Raw genomic sequence first — 16456 nt, forward strand, 5'->3', positions numbered from 1 at the left:
CTGGAGCTTTTACTCCAAAACACTACGTTTCCCATGGTACCCCTACGTCAACAACCTCGCGCAAACCCTGCCCATCTATGAGCATTGAATAAAATGGCGGCGAAAGGAAAGTCGAAGATGAACGAAAACATCCCAGTAGATGAATTTAAAGACATTAACACCAAACGATTTCATATCGGATCTTTTCAAAACGAGTGGCTGACGAGGCTGGACACGGCTAACTATTCCTACCAGCAAAAAGACCAAGCCGCATTTGATGAAGAGTTCGCAAAGGAGTTTGGAATCGCTCCTGAGACTTTTGATGAACTCAAATCCATCTGCAGGTGTGCTAACTTTTTTAATGAGCTGGAATAGCTATTATATCATGTACATGCCCTGCTATACTGCCTCTTCCTAATCGATAAGTTATATAAAGATGCCGAAGTTTAAACAATTTCTTTCCTTTCTCATCTCTCCAGTGTAGAATCTCTTCGCAGTCACACCGAAGATGAATCACCCGATACTGCAGCCGTTCCCCCAGACACCACTCTCCAAACACTCATGTAGATAAGATTTTACAAACTCAATACCAGTTCCACATATTTCCCATCAAAGTGCATATTTATTAGGGATGTAACATGGTCTCTTCATCATCACCCCCACAATACGATGTTTGTTGTTTCCGTCTCAATATAGCCAGAGGAAAAAGAAAGAGGATTACAAAAACAGCTTGAACATAGATAGGACGAATCGAAGTCACATTTATGAAGAACAACTGGTCGGTCCTTCCTCGCCCTCCCACACCTTACATGTATACACAGACACCGTGTTGAGAGAATTGTCGTTTTCATATGTGTGTGTGTGTGTGTGTGTACTTCAGGAGTCCATCGCTCTTTGTAAGAAGCCAGACGATTTCGCAGACCTTGTACCCGAGGGGGAAATAATCCTGAGCATCCGGGTTTATCAAACAGCTGCCTTCGATAGAGTGAGCAGCCATTTTGACTCCTCCCTCCTATTCCAGTTTCAGTATTCTATTATCTACTGTAGTGTAATGTACTGCAGTGTATGTACTGTAGTGCAGCGATTCCCGATATTTTCCACTTTGCGGCCCACCTGTATGACCCTAGCGGACCTAGTAGGCCTACTGTAGTAAATCATGTCTCTGCTGTAGTGTATGTAGACCTACTGTAGTAAAGCATGTCTGCTGTAGTGTATGTAGGCCTACTGTAGTAAAGCATGTCTCTGTTGCAGTTTAACCCGGTGCGGCCTCACGCCACGCTGCAGATGCTGGGCTCTCACTACCTGACAGACCTGAGAGACGCAGTGGGGTGTGTGAGCGACCTGCACGTGTTCGGAGAGCTGAGCAACACCCCAAACATGGCGCCCGACTTTGTCAGCAAGGTGGGAGGCAGTTACGCAGACACACACGCACACACACACACACTCAGACACACACAGACACACACACAGACACACACACAGACACACACACAGACAGACACACACAGACACACACACAGACACACACACAGACACACACACAGACACAGAGACAGACAGACAGGATTTGGCCTCCTTTAGCGAACTGATTCGCATGATCCCAGTCAATCAGTCCAAGCAGGAGGAAGAACACACAACAACAGGTCATTTGTTTGATCATAATGATAACGGCTTCATTTCAGGATCATCACAAATCAGCCTACTTCTACTTCGAGCATGTGTTCTACAACGACATGCGCTTCCCAGAGTGCCAGGACATCAGCGCGTAAGTAGCCCTGCGTCCATGCCCCGCCCCTGTCAGACGGTACCACACCACTATCAAAGACTTAAGGTGCATTTGATTTAGACCACGCAGTACTTGCAACCTAATGGGGGGGGAAACAAAACTTTTTTTTACATCGATATAAGATATGGATATAAGATACATTTCTAGGGGCATTACTGCCTTTATTTTATTGACAGAAAGTTATTAAGGAGAGGACAGGAAATGTGAGAGTGAGAGGGAATGCTGTGGTAAAGGGCCTGGGCTGGAACAGAACCCAGACCACCGCAGCGAGGCCTCAGCTTACAGGGGGCGTGCGTTAGACGGGTGAGCCACTGGGGCACCCCATCCTGCTGACCCTGAGGTAAGATGTCCTGACGTAGGAGCTGGTGTCTCACCACGCTGCTTTGACAAGGTCAGAATCCGCAAGATATCAGGGTTCGGATAATTAGTGCCGGAATGTAGGCCCCTCTCTCTCTCTCTCTCTCTCTCGCTCGCACACACACACAACACAGGGTTCCATTGTGTTGCTGGACCCTTTGGCAAAACTTGAAGGTGACGCATGCTCAGAGAACCGTATCGTTTCTTCCCTGTAATGGGCCACGGTTAGATTCTAACACCCATAAAATGTCAGACCTAATCACCCTCACTGCTCTCATTCTGTCTCGCACTTTACATGAGGTGAGGTTAACAGCTCTCTTCTGACTGAAGGCTGTGTCTCTCTATGTTGCATCCAGAGGCTTGCAGAGTAGGGCAGACCACAGACTGTGTCAAACCCTTTTGGTTTTATGAAGTGGAAACACTACAACCCTTAGTGACATCTGGCATTACAAGACGTTCTCTCCTCCTTCTCTTCTCTGACAGAACCACCATTGAGTGGGCCAAGACTCGTGACTTCCCCTCGTTCAGCCAAGCAAAGATGGAGGACACCAAGTTCAGTGACCTTCAGGTGAAGGTGGGCTACCCCTACCTGTACTGTCACCAGGGAGACTGCGAGCATCTTGTCATCATCACCGACATCAGGTCGGTCTGCGCCGTTGTCACGGGAACGAGGCCGAAGTTAAAAATGTTCTCAACATTTCATTTATTTTGTTGGAGGTGTGGGATTTTATTTACAGATAAATATTTAAAAAGCAATAAAGATTAGAGAAGAATAAAAAGCATCACACATTCCAAGTGTGGAAAAAGCGTACTTCTGGAAACCCTTGTGGCTTTAAAACAAATGTTTTACTGAATATGGAAATACAATTCTGAGGGAGAGGAGTCAGGCCAAGTCTTTTTTTTTTACAACATGATCCCTTTCCTTCACACCAGGTATCACAGGTGGGACTTCCTAGAAGTTGTTCTTGGGAAGATTCTAGAAATGTTCTTTAATATAGTTTTCCTTCCAACGGTTGTGGTTGTTTCCAGGTGTGCTCACATGGAGGATTGTCTGGACAGGAAAATGTATCCCCTCCAGACTCACAAGAACCTGGTCCACACCAACAAATGTGCTGTCTGCAACATTTACATCGCCAGGTACGGCTCATCTGGGCTCAATATAGCAGCAGTTTACTCCTGCAAAGGCTCATGGGTAACCAATGGAAATTTTGTCCCAGGCCACTGTAAATAATATGTTCAATTAGCATGCGTTTCTATCAAAAGTGACAAGTAGGGGAATTTGAACATGAGATCTATCTGCAGTCAAAAGCTCTACATTATGAGCTGTACTTCTTTAAAAAAAACCTTCCTCGATTTGTACCTGAGTAAACAAGGGATATGTACCTGAGTAAATGAGGCTCAAGTTTGACTGTGTTCTGTTTCAGGTGGCTCACCACCAGCGACCAGCTGGCCTTGTCAGACCCATGTCTGTTCTGTGACAAGTGCTTCAGGATGCTGCACTATGACAAGAAGGGACGCAAGCTGGCCGACTTCAACGCCTACGTCTACGTAGACCCTGCGGTCTTCAGCTGAGCCTGACACGTCTACGTAGACCCTGCAGTCTTCAGCTGAGCCTGACACGTCTACGTAGACCCTGTAGTCTTCAGCTGAGCCTGACACGCCTACGTAGACCCTGTAGTCTTCAGCTGAGCCTGACATGCCTACGTAGACCCTGTAGTCTTCAGCTGAGCCTGACATGCCTACGTAGACCCTGTAGTCTTCAGCTGAGCCTGACACGTCTACGTAGACCCTGTAGTCTTCAGCTGAGCCTGACACGTCTACGTAGACCCTGCGGTCTTCAGCTGAGCCTGACACGTCTACGTAGACCCTGCGGTCTTCAGCTGAGCCTGACTGGAGAGCATCCACGCTTCCTTCCAACCTTCTACTTTCATCCTTCCCTCCCTCCTCTACTGCTGAGCAGTTCCGACTAGTTTCTTTTTTTTTTTTTTTTTTTATATTGAAGCTGATGTTTGTTCCAGTTGGAATGTTGATAAAAAAAAAAAATACAAAATCATTTCAGCCATTTTGTGCCATGCATGAAACTGTTCACTTATTTTGACATTTCCCATAATATATTGTCTTGCATGTTTGCTCACTGTGTTGGTTTAAGTTGATAAACTCAGGCTAGTTAGATATGAGACTAGGGAGTGTCTTTTTAGGGTGTTGGCAACATGGGAAAGTCCCCCAAACTCTGCAGGATTAGATGAGGACCAATAGGATGTTATAAGATTCACGACATAGGCCAACAGTGTCTTAAAGTTTAGGGGTAGAGATTTGTTGGATATAACAGGTGTAAAAAAGGATATCAGATTGTTCCCTGGAACCTTCTAGTTGTTTAATATGGTGTATTGAGCTGAATTAAACCGACTTGCATCAAGACTTTCACCAGTTTCCGTGCTGTTTTTGAACTCTGAAGTAGATTTTAGGGTTAGAATATGGTTGTGGAAACAGATTTCCGTTTACAGGATGTGAAAAGCCGGTGACATTGAGCGGGTCCAATATAAATAATTCCCCCCCGGGGCTGTGTGGGAGAACAGGCACATGACCCATCAGTTCCTGCTATGACATGAAACCACCAACATATCTGAACCACTGCTTTATTTAATGGATCCAGATACAAGAGGTTTTAAGACACGAATGAACATGTTCATATTTACAAGAATGGACGACTTTAAAAGACAAAAGTTCAAGAAAAAAAAAAGCACTTTCTTGGCAGAATAAACTTTGGCAAACCTACAGAGTAGAAGTATGTGCATCTAGTCAAAGAAATGTCAGTCTGGATTAGAATGCAAATGAGAAACTAAGCATATCTAGTTTCACTAACTCAAACGGGTCTGAGGAAAACACAAAAATGAAACTAAAGATATGATAGAACTGTAATCCAACCGATTACAAAATGTGCGTCTTAAAATCCTTTAGTGGACACTAAATAAAGAAACAAACTAAATCTACATCTAATATACATGTTGCTGTAGAGGTCCACCCTAAATCTTGAGGGATGTTGAGGTGGTGTGGCCAAGAGGCTGTGGCTTGAGCCGTGCTGTGTGGTGTCAGGCCTACACTACACACCTCACGTTCAGAGTTGGGGCTTCTGGTTAGAAACATCACACAGAAACTCCAACCTTGACCCTCCACTAATGAATCCAGGAAGTAGTTATTCTAACAGTCAGTTGGGCGCAAAAACACCAGATCTCCAGTCACAACTGTGTTCAAAATCCATTTAAATACTTTCCCAGAAGCTTGAGACTGCCTCTGACTCCAGATGGAATCCTGAACTGCCTCTGACTCCAGATGGAATCCTGGACTGCCTCTGACTCCAGATGGAGTCATGGGGATCATTCTGATGATGCCAGGCAGCCTCAATCAAACCCAGATAAAGTATTTGAAATGTTTCCAGCGACCAGCGGAGCCAGATCTCTGCAGCGCAGCCACGCCAGGCGTCTTCAGATACACTCCTGCTGGACAGCAGCAACACTGCAGAGGAACACAGGTTGTAACACTCAGAGCGGTATTAATACTGTATGGCTAACACTAGAGGAACACAGTATAGCTACGACTGTACAGCCCATGTCGTACAACTAATACTTACAAAGACGACAAAAGAAATGTGGATTTTGATGATACACTCCCAGTGATTAAATCCAGTGTGTGTGTGTGTCTGACCTTTCTCCTGAGGAATGCTGTGTGTGTGTGTCTGACCTCTCTCCTGAGGAGGGGTCTGCAGGTGTGTCTGACTCCTGCTTCTCTTCATCTGGACACGTGTCCCCGTTAGTCATCTTGTTATCTGGGGGAGGACACACACACACAATTTAAAAGCTGTCCTTATCTCCCAACTCAGACAGACTCAGTTGGTCCAGCACAGATGTGTGATCACAGCACATGATGCCTCAGCCGTTAGTCAGACGCATCTGTCTCTCCTGAGGACTAGAGATCACAGCAGCCATGTCTGCAGGCCTCATCTTTGCTGCTCTCACCACTGTTGATCTAGTTACACTGCCTCCCTCCCTCTCTGCCTCCCTCCCTCCGCAATCTCAGCCCTCCTCAGGGCTCCCTCCCTCCCCTCCCCTCCTCACCTCCTTCCCTGGCCAGCTCAGCCCTCCTCAGGGCTCCATTCCTGGCCTCCTCCCTCCCCTCCTCACCTCCTTCCCTGGCCAGCTCAACCCTCCTCAGGGCTCCCTTCCTGGCCTCCTCCCTCCCCTCCTCACCTCCTTCCCTGGCCAGCTCAGCCTACCTCAGGGCTCCCTCCCCTCCTCACCTCCTTCCCTGGCCAGCTCAGCCTTCCTCAGGGCTCCCTCCCTGGCCTCCTCCCTCCCCTCCTCACCTCCTTCCCTGGCCAGCTCAGCCTTCCTCAGGGCTCCCTCCCTGGCCTCCTCCCTCCCCTCCCCTCCTCACCTCCTTCCCTGGCCAGCTCAGCCCTCCTCAGGGCTCCCTTCCTGGCCTCCTCGTACTGCTTCTGTTCGCTGGTGGACCTGCAGAGCACCTGGGCCAGCGCCTGCTCCCCCTCCCCCACCAGGAACATGCTCTTGAACTTGTTATACAGCATGCTGGCCTTGTCCATGACATCCTGGCTAGCCTTGAACCGCCGGATCTACACTCACACCAGAGACACACACACACACACAGAGATATTAACAGGCCTCTTCATGAGATTGTTTAGGAAAATACACACATTACTGTAGACTTGAAAAGTGTTTGAGAGTGGGAAGGAATGGAGTTTGAGTATGAGTAGTGTGAGAGTGTGTGTGTGTGAGAGAGTGTGTGTGTTGGGTACCTTCTTGAGGGTGGAGATAAGCTCACTGTGCTTCTGCAGGTGCTGTGTGTTGAGCTGCAGAGACCCCAACTCATCCAGCGCTGCCAGACACTTCCTCACATCCTGACACACACACACACACACACACACACACACACACACACACACACACACACACACACACACACACACACACACACACACACACACACACACACACACACACACACACACACACACACACACACACACACACACACACACACACACACACACACACACACACACACACACACACACACACACACACACACACACACACACACACACACACACACACACACACACACACACACACACACACACACACACACACACACACACACACACACACACAGACAGAGCTGTTTAACAAGCAGTCAGCTTCCCAGTCAGTCCGTCAGTCCTCCTCCTTCCTCCTCTCAGAGTCAGTCTTGCTCCTCACAGAGTCAGTCTTCCTCCTCAGAGTCAGACTTGCTCCTCACAGAGTCAGTCTTGCTCCTCCTCAGAGAGTCAGACTTCCTCCTCAGAGTCAGACTTGCTCCTCACAGTCAGTCTTCCTCACAGTCAGTCTTCCTCCTCAGAGTCAGACTTGCTCCTCACAGAGTCAGTCTTCCTCCTCAAAGTCAGACTTGCTCCTCTCAGAGTCAGTCTTCCTCTTCACCAGACTAAACCTCACGTAACACAGAGCTGACGTTCAAGTTTACCGGGTTGTCAATCTTCAGAGAGATTTTGATTTCTCCGTGCAACCTCTGCAGCCGTGATTCTGTGGGTATTTCTGCGTGAAACAAGACAAAGTTTAAATAAAACAGCCGTGATTCACAACCCACACTGAATCCCGGTGCGCACCAGTGTTGACGAACCTAACGCCCCTAGTCTCATTAACGCTAAATGGCTTATTATGTGTGAATGGGGCATCTGTGAGACTGAACTGTGGGTGCGTCATGAACACGGATTACACTGTCTGCACCAGTGTGTTCATAATGATAAAAATATGAATAATAATATGAATAATAATAATATGAATAATAATAATATGAATAATAATAATATAAATAATAACAATATGAATAATAACCATATGAATAATAATAATATGAATAATCCCAATATGAATAATCCCAATATGAATAATAACAATATGAATAATGACAATATGAATAATCCCAATATGAATAATGACAATATGAACAATGACAATATGAATAATCACAATATGAATAATCCCAATACGAATAATCCCAATACGAATAATCCCAATACGAATAATAACAATATGAATAATCCCAATATGAACAATCCCAATATGAATAATAACAATATGAATAATCCCAATATGAATAATAACAATATAAATAACAACTCACCTTTTTTCTTGTCTTTCCTCTCTCCGTCTCCTTTCTTCCCTTCATCTTTACCTGGTCTGAAGGTAGGAAACAGCTGGTCACATGACACCCACCACATACACACACACTCCCACCACACTCCCACCACACTCCCACACGTACTCTTTCCCCTCGTCCTGCTTGCGTCTCCTCCCCTCGTCTTTCTCCTCCGTGTTGTGCTGCCGCCTGTGACCTCTGACCTGCAGCTCACACACACACACACACACACCACACCACACACACCACACAGGGATGAGTCCAGTAGCAGGGATCAGGGATGAGTCCACTAACAGGGAGTCTTAGAATCGCCCCTCACCTCCTCATCCTCGGACGAGCTCTCCTCCTTGGTCTGTCTCTTCCTCTTAGCGTCCGGCTCCTTGCCCTCATCCCTTGCTCTGCCCTCATCCTTCCTCCTCCTCCTCTCTTCCTCTCCTCTCCTGGACCGCTCGTCCGCAGCGCGCTTCCTCTTCCTGTCAGACTCTGCAGACTCCCTGAGGACACACACACACCCATACACACCATACACACAACCATAGACCCACACACAGCACACCCATACACAGCATACACACAACCATACACCCACACACCCATAGACCCACACACAGCACACACACACACCCATACACAGCATACACACAACCATACACCCACACACAGCACACACACCCATGCACAGCATACACACAACCATACACACAACCATACACCCACACACAGCATACACACACCCATAGACCCACACACAGCACACACCCATACACAGCATACACACACCCACACACACACATGCACAGCATACACACAACCATACACACACCCATAGACCCACACACAGCGCACACACACACACCCATACACAGCATACACACACCCACACACAGCATACACACACGTACACATCTCTCAGATCCTCAGTCCCAACACAACAACACTGGGACAGATCAATCAGCCACCAACATGTGCGTGTGTGTATATGCGTGAACGTACATATCACTTCCTGAGCCGTGGAGATCCTGCAGTGAGGTCATCTTGTCAGCCTTGGGCTTCCTCCCCCTGCGCTTACCTGGGGAGCACACACACACCTGTCAGTTTTAAAGACCACTCCTGCCCCCCCACCCCACCAACCAAGACCAAATCAACCAAAAGCTGAACACACTCACACACCTGAAGGGCTGGCAGGTGCATCCTCTTTCTCTGAGTCCTGGTCGGCTTCACTCTAGAGCAAGGAAACACACACTTCATCACCTGGAGCTGCAGGGAAGCGTGTGTGCGTGCTGCAGTGTGTGTGTTTGTGTGCGTGCTACAGTGTGTGTGTTTGTGTGCTGCAGTGTGTGTTTGTGTGCGTGCTGCAGTGTGTTTGTTTGTGCTGCAGTGTGTGTGTGCCTGCTGCAGTGTGTGTGTGTGTGCTTTGGTAGGCCTTTATCTGTTGTTGACTCCGTTCCCAGTGTGTGACCCCCCCCCCCCCTCTTCCCTCCCTCCAGGAAGTGATCATAATCCACCCCTCCTCTCTCCCCCCAGGAAGTGATCATAATCCACCCCTCCTCTCTCCCCCCAGGAAGTGATCATAATCCACCCCTCCCCCCAGGAAGTGATCATAATCCACCCCTCCTCCCTCCCCCCAGGAAGTGATCATAATCCACCCCTCCTCCCTCCCTCCAGGAAGTGATCATAATCCACCCCTCCTCCCTCCCCCCAGGAAGTGATCATAATCCACCCCTCCTCCATCCCCCCAGGAAATGATCATCATCCACCCCTCCTCCCTCCCTCCAGGAAGTGATCATAATCCACCCCTCCTCCCTCCCCCCAGGAAGTGATCATAATCCACCCCTCCTCCCTCCCTCCAGGAAGTGATCATAATCCACCCCTTCTTCTTCCTCCCCCTCCTGGCTGGGTGGGGCGTGTCCTCCTGACCGGGGGGGGGTCCTGGAGGGACGAGACACACTCATGACCCAGGAAGTGGCCCAGGAAGAGACCCACAACACAGGAAATGACACCCATGACGAGCTGCTTCCACCAGGAGCGGACCAGACGAACGGGATGTGTTACATGATATGGGTGTGAAGTCAAACATGTCTGGCAATTTTTTTTAAAATCTTTCTCCCAAATTTCAAAAGAGGGTTTGACTGAAAATGTTTTTAAGTAGTAGTGGGCTAGAACAGCCTCTGGCACCATCTAGTGGACGGTTACCGTACTGCAACAAATATGGCTGCCGCCTTCAGCCTCGTTTAGTTTCCTGTGTTTGAGACACCGAGAAAGTGCCCGAAAAGTGTGTTTAAGAGAAGTGAAATACACACATCTTCGCCATTTCTTGCTTGAAAATGATCAGAAACAAGTGTTAAGAAAAACAAGTGTGAACAACATTAGAATCAAGACACTTTGAAATCTGAACACTGACAGAACGACTCACTGTTCACCTTGTCTGAACGACTCACTGTTCACCTTGTCTGAACACTGACAGGACGACTCACTGTTCACCTTGTCTGAACACTGACAGAACGACTCACTGTTCACCTTGTCTGAACACTGACAGAACGACTCACTGTTCACCTTGTCTGAACACTGACAGAACGACTCACTGTTCACCTTGTCTGAACACTGACAGAACGACTCACTGTTCACCTTGTCTGAACACTGACAGAACGACTCACTGTTCACCTTGTCTGAACACTGACAGAACGACTCACTGTTCACCTTGTCTGAACACTGACAGAACGACTCACTGTTCACCTTGTCTGAACACTGACAGAACGACTCACTGTTCACCTTGTCTGAGGCTGAAACCACGGCACAGACAGCCATGCACACAGAATGGAACCTCGTCGATATATGAATCATAAAAGAATAAACGTTCAATGATAGGAGAAGCAGGCGGCCTTGTGCACAGACAGTTGTGTTCATTAATCATGTCAATTAATGAATAAACTGAATTCACAACATTCGCAAGTTACACCAAAAGTAGACTGCAATATGGATGGAGAGCAAATGTAGAGACAGAAATGACATGCCGTCGTGTAAATAAGATAAATAACATAAGGCCGTTTAGTTTTTTTAAATAAAAGAGCAAGCAATAGACCTGTTTTATAGGAAAGGTAACCTTAAATGACTTATTTTGTGATCGGGTGCTATATTAAAAATAAATAAAAATGAACTTGACCTTCCAGGGGGGGGGGGGGCGCGCCCCCCTAGTATAATGCTGGGGGAAACACTGTGTTCCTGTGCAGGTGTGGGCTTGAGGGGGTGTATAAACTAGGGGACATGCTGTCTCACCCCCTGGCCTCCCCGTGCTGTGATGTGTTAATCCCTCGTTTCAGACACGGGGGCCTTGTGAGCATGTGTCAGGGCACCAGCCTGTGTGACGACCTCCAGCATCCTTCCCTGTTCTCCAGTACAGCCTCAAACCACCAAGCCACAGCCAGGTGCCGCACGGTGTACGGTACACCTCCAGAGGGCCCACCACAGAGCTGCCCTGTCCCCAGGACCGGCTCAGAGAGACAGGCCCGTACCAGGCCAGCACCACAGAGAGAGACAGGCCCGTACCAGGCCAGCACCACAGAGAGAGACAGGCCCGTACCAGGCCAGCACCACAGAGAGAGACAGGCCCGTACCAGGCCAGCACCACAGAGAGAGACAGGCCCGTACCAGGCCAGCACCACAGAGAGAGACAGGCCCGTACCAGGCCAGCACCACAGAGAGAGAGACAGGCCCGTACCAGGCCAGCACCACAGAGAGAGACAGGCCCGTACCAGGCCAGCACCACAGAGAGAGAGACAGGCCTGTACCAGGACAGAACCACAGAGAGAGAGACAGACCCGTACCAGGCCAGCACCACAGAGAGAGACAGGCCCGTACCAGGCCAGCACCACAGAGAGAGAGACAGGCCCATACCAGGCCAGCACCACAGAGAGAGAGACAGGCCCATACCAGGCCAGCACCACAGAGAGAGACCGTCCCGTACCAGGCCAGCACCACAGAGAGAGACAGGCCCGTACCAGGCCAGCACCACAGAGAGACAGACCCATACCAGGCCAGCACCACAGAGAGAGAGACAGGCCCGTACCAGGCCAGCACCACAGAGAGAGAGACAGACCCATACCAGGCCAGCACCACAGAGGGAGAGAGAGACAGGCCCATACCAGGCCAGCACCACAGAGGGAGAGAGAGACAGGCACGTACCAGGCCAGCACCACACAGAGAGACAGGCCCGTACCAGGACAGCACCACAGAGAGAGAGAGACAGGCCCATACCAGGACAGCACCACAGAGAGAGAGAGACAGGCCCGTACCAGGACAGCACCACAGAGAGACCGTCCCGTACCAGGCCAGCACCACAGAGGGAGAGAGACCGCAACACCCCGGGTCTCACATGCTTGTGTTTCTCAAAGTAGGCGGGCCCCCGAACTACAAATCCCATCATGCATTGTACGTACATCCTGGCCCTGAGGCCCGGGTTCAGAGACCTCCATGACAACTTCCTCCTCCATTTCCTCCTCCTCATTATCTCGCTCTGCCTCCCCGCTCGAACCCTGAATGTACCAAACACAGGGGCATCGGGGGGGTAGGATGGGAGGGAGGGGGGCGAAGGGGTTAATTCTGCCTAGCAACCAGTTGACCATCAGATGGGGGGGGGAATCGAATTTTGCCGAAAGTTCCTAGAGAATCAGGTTTTGACTGGTTCCCGTGCTCTGAACAGTTAGCGCAGAAAACAGATACATGTCAGTCATTCGGATTGTTACTGTAATAACTGTGTGGCCTCTGGTAGGATAAACAAACCAAAAACTCGACACGGTTAGCAAAACAAGAGACATCACGACAGCAGTGAGAAATGTGAACATTTAGCATTAGTGCTGATGGAAGCAATATTAATAAAATGTAGGAACATTTGGTTTTCCTGACCAACAGAGAGAGAGACAAAGATACTGAGACAAAGAGAACAGAAACGCGCAGAAGGAGAAAAACAAGAGAGAGAGAGATAGAGGGAGATAGAGAATGAATGAACTTACTTTAGATTTCTTCTTCTCATCTCCATCCTCGTCCAGTTCTGGATTGCTGTCAGAATCCTGCTCTGTCATGGAGTCAGACGGCATCATCTAGGAAAACAAACAAACAAACACCACAGCAACAATAAACAAACAATGGAGATGGAGATAGAGGAGGGTGGAGGTAGGGGAGGGGAGGAGGTAGAGGAGGGTGAATTACCTTGGGTCCGTTGAGCTCCACTTGGGGGTTGTTCTCAATCTCCCAGAGCCCCTCGTTGAAGCCCTTCCTCTTGTTGGGCCTGGCATACCTGTCCTTGTTGGGCAGGTAGGGGAATATATCTTTGGGCCCCAGGAATGCTCTGGAACAACAGAAGAGGCAGATAGTCAACCAGTAAAAGTAACAGCAAGTAATCAGCAACCGGGCATGCATGGTCCTAGCTTTGCTTTGTTGGATGAAAGAGTACCGTTTGTTTTGATCTGAAGCACTTCTTTGGCTCCCAATTGTGAACTGCACACCATGTCTATTATCTCTGTTAGAGATGTGCTTACTTTGTGATGTGCCTGGGAAATACAGGACTAGTCCTTGACTCTGACCACCGAAATACTGTTAAAACTCTGCCCTTCTGATCCTTGATCTTCTGCAATGTTTTCTATATGCCATATTTGTACGTTGCTTTAGATAAAAGCGTCTGCTAAATGTAGTCAGTCAGTGAAAGTGTATGTTTTATTTGTTGTTTGCCAATGACAGGCAACACCAAAGTAATATTGTAAATAGACAGGCAAACAAATGAATAGCTAAACTACAACTACTCACGTTTCGTGGGTTCCAAAGAAGAAGATTGGGAACTTTATGTTGGAAGGTTTTACAGCTCCATCTGGAACTTCATCAATCTGGGAGAGGCAGAGAGAGAGGGAGAGAGAAGGGGGGGGGGGCAATCAGGGAGAGGGAGATGGAGAGTGAAAAAATGTGTAAATTGTGGGTGGGTGGATGGAGAATGTGGAGACTCACTCTAGCAGGCCAGTGGGGATATCCCTTCATCTTGGCAAAAATCAGGTCACCTGGTTTGAAGTCCCGTGCCATTATCTTCACAATACTGTACAAACGAAACGACAATGCATCATCGACCCACACGTAAATGAATTCAAGTTAACCTAACGTTCAAACAACCCGGACATTAGTAGTCGAATTAAACTATTGTTGGCACTGACGTATGAGTTAAGTTGTGACTACATGTGGGTGTGTAAATAGTTGGGGTCGTTGCTTAACCCCTCCCATTATTGCGTTCAGAACCGAAACGTGGACATTTTCATTCATACGGCATAATGTGTTCAAAATAACTCGGTGTAGATTAATGTATCAATCATATACGTGTACATTCAACTATGTGTTAGCTTGTCAATATGTAGCAATGCAGCGAACAGTAACAAACACGGGTTGGTTCGGATTGTTATGTTGCTAGCGTTATTTTCCGGAATGAAAACATAATGTGCTAGCCACTTGCTTCTCCTCCTCAAAAATAAAGCGTTTTAAACAATAAGTACACATTTACAAAGGCATGCACGTTGTCAACTATGAGCTGAGCTATACGTATTCACATATTTATCTCCGACATCGACAAAACATTCAGCAATGTAACATTTACCACTGTATGGTCCTGTTGGCGAGCTGCTTCTGCACACGCTTTCCTGCTCCCGCGCGGCACGATAACGGGACGTACCACTACAGCCCTTCTACAGGGGGGACGCCCGCTCAAAGACAGGAAATTAAAAATGATTTCAACGTAGCCTAGTATGAATTAGTTTACCATCGAAGTTTTTTTTCCCAATCTTATTTAGTTTGACAAAAGTTTTGGTTTGATAGGTACTATTAATCCACAAAAGCAAATTATTTTATTGTGAGATAAGCTATCATAGGCCCGGTAAAGTTTACACTACGCCAAAAATAAACTTTTTCTAAAACTGGTGCTGATGCTGCGAAGAGAATCTGCTTGTATGTGCAGGCGTTACAAATTAAACAAAGCCGTTTAAAACAACGTTCATTTCTACAAATACAATTTGTATATGTCAAATCAAAATAACTCAACATGAAACTGCAACGTTACCTCAGCAAGTGCTTTGAGGCATAGCCTAGTCAACTTCCAAAGCACTAAGTTTTTTATTTGTTTTTATTTGTTTTTATTATTACCTTTGAATACAAAACAAATCTGTTTCCAATGTCATCCAAGCGTCTGATGTTGAACAATCCAGCAGTAGGCTACCATCCAGCCGTTGGAACTGTTCCCGCAGATCTTTTTGAACATAGTTCAATGCGAACAGCTCATCCAAAAAGTGAAGAATAAAACGTTCAAAACAATACCACCATCATAAACATAATCTACAGCAGCGATTCCCAACCTGTGGGCTAGTGGTCCGCTTGGGTCATAGCCTACAGGAGGGCCGCCAAACCAATGAAAACTAAAGTATGAAAAATGTATACATATAAAATATTTATATAGGCTGTTGGTACATGATTATTCAAATTCTTAATCATTTTAAAATGACATTTTGCCTTCATGATGACCGAGACGCCAATAGTTACGCTTGGCACGTTGACGAAAGACCAACTGACATTTCCACCTTAACTTGCATTTGCCCACTTTGCATCAATCCCATAGATATATAGACAAGTTTATTAGCCGTTTTCGCTCTACTTCCTAAACTCCTCCCTTCAATGCAATTCACTTCCGTTCTGGAACGAGTGGTTAGATAGTCATTTAGTCATTTAGCAGACGCTCTTATCCAGAGCGACTTACAGTAATTACAGGGACATTCCCCCGAGGCAAGTAGGGTGAAGTGCCTTGCCCAAGGACACAACGTCAGTTGGCATGACCGGGAATCGAACTGGCAACCTTCGGATTACTAGTCCGATTCCCTCACCGCTCAGCCACCTGACTCCCAGATAGAGTGCTACGACCACCAGTTTTAAAACCTAGAATCGCCTGTTACAGTTATACTACAGTAGTATGCTTATTGTTTGTAGGCTATTCACATTCTGTTGGTGTTCCTTTGTCCTATTGTTGCAGTGGATTTAATAATTATACATTGATATGTGGATATAATAATTCAAACCTTTCAAAGTGCCAATACACACATCTGTAAAAGC

At 47.4% G+C, this 16456-nt stretch overlaps 2 protein-coding genes across 5 annotated transcripts; one reads left to right on the forward strand and one right to left on the reverse strand.

Moving 5' to 3' along the window:
• The first annotated feature begins 93 nt into the window (after positions 1–93).
• On the forward strand, positions 94–4534 carry snapc3 (small nuclear RNA activating complex, polypeptide 3). Of its 2 annotated transcripts, XM_067250700.1 has the most exons (9): positions 94–323; positions 459–542; positions 676–757; positions 860–964; positions 1231–1380; positions 1662–1744; positions 2606–2764; positions 3152–3259; positions 3547–4534. In XM_067250700.1, exons 1-9 carry the CDS (start codon positions 94–96, stop codon positions 3692–3694), a joined length of 1149 nt encoding a protein of 382 aa, XP_067106801.1. In that variant the 3' UTR covers positions 3695–4534. The 2 variants fall into 2 exon arrangements, with proteins under 2 accessions (XP_067106801.1, XP_067106800.1); XM_067250699.1 differs by having other exon boundaries at positions 100–323; positions 676–964.
• A 218-nt stretch (positions 4535–4752) lies between these two features.
• On the reverse strand, positions 4753–15005 carry psip1a (PC4 and SFRS1 interacting protein 1a). Of its 3 annotated transcripts, XR_010878222.1 has the most exons (17): positions 14958–15005; positions 14324–14408; positions 14129–14205; positions 13535–13673; positions 13339–13425; positions 12766–12861; positions 9503–9554; positions 9326–9401; positions 8652–8826; positions 8459–8535; positions 8318–8373; positions 7658–7728; positions 6933–7034; positions 6554–6749; positions 5861–5945; positions 5470–5635; positions 4753–5411 (listed from the first exon to the last, which is right to left on the reverse strand). XR_010878222.1 is itself a non-coding variant. In XM_067250411.1 (16 exons), exons 2-16 carry the CDS (start codon positions 14393–14395, stop codon positions 5605–5607), a joined length of 1392 nt encoding a protein of 463 aa, XP_067106512.1. In that variant the 5' UTR covers positions 14396–14408; positions 14958–15005; the 3' UTR covers positions 4753–5604. The 3 variants fall into 3 exon arrangements, 2 of the variants coding, with proteins under 2 accessions (XP_067106512.1, XP_067106513.1); XM_067250411.1 differs by having other exon boundaries at positions 4753–5635; XM_067250412.1 differs by lacking the exon at positions 12766–12861 and having other exon boundaries at positions 4753–5635; positions 14958–14997.
• Positions 15006–16456: the final 1451 nt, after the last annotated feature.

The sequence above is a fragment of the Osmerus mordax genome, chromosome 14 (genome assembly GCF_038355195.1).
Source record: "Osmerus mordax isolate fOsmMor3 chromosome 14, fOsmMor3.pri, whole genome shotgun sequence".
Classification (NCBI taxonomy): Eukaryota; Metazoa; Chordata; class Actinopteri; order Osmeriformes; family Osmeridae; genus Osmerus; species Osmerus mordax.

Bases quoted from the DNA above. Each gene is read 5' to 3' on its own strand.
- snapc3 (XM_067250699.1), top strand. From the start codon at position 118: ATGAACGAAAACATCCCAGTAGATGAATTTAAAGACATTAACACCAAA. The intron at 324-458 runs GTGTGCTAACTT...TCATCTCTCCAG, and splicing joins GAACTCAAATCCATCTGCAG to TGTAGAATCTCTTCGCAGTC. The intron at 965-1,230 runs GTGAGCAGCCAT...TCTCTGTTGCAG, and splicing joins AAACAGCTGCCTTCGATAGA to TTTAACCCGGTGCGGCCTCA.
- psip1a (XM_067250411.1), bottom strand. From the start codon at position 14,395: ATGGCACGGGACTTCAAACCAGGTGACCTGATTTTTGCCAAGATGAAG. The intron at 9,402-9,502 runs GTGTGTGAGTGT...TGTGCTCCCCAG, and splicing joins TGCACCTGCCAGCCCTTCAG to GTAAGCGCAGGGGGAGGAAG. The intron at 8,374-8,458 runs GTACGTGTGGGA...TCCTACCTTCAG, and splicing joins AAGCAGGACGAGGGGAAAGA to ACCAGGTAAAGATGAAGGGA.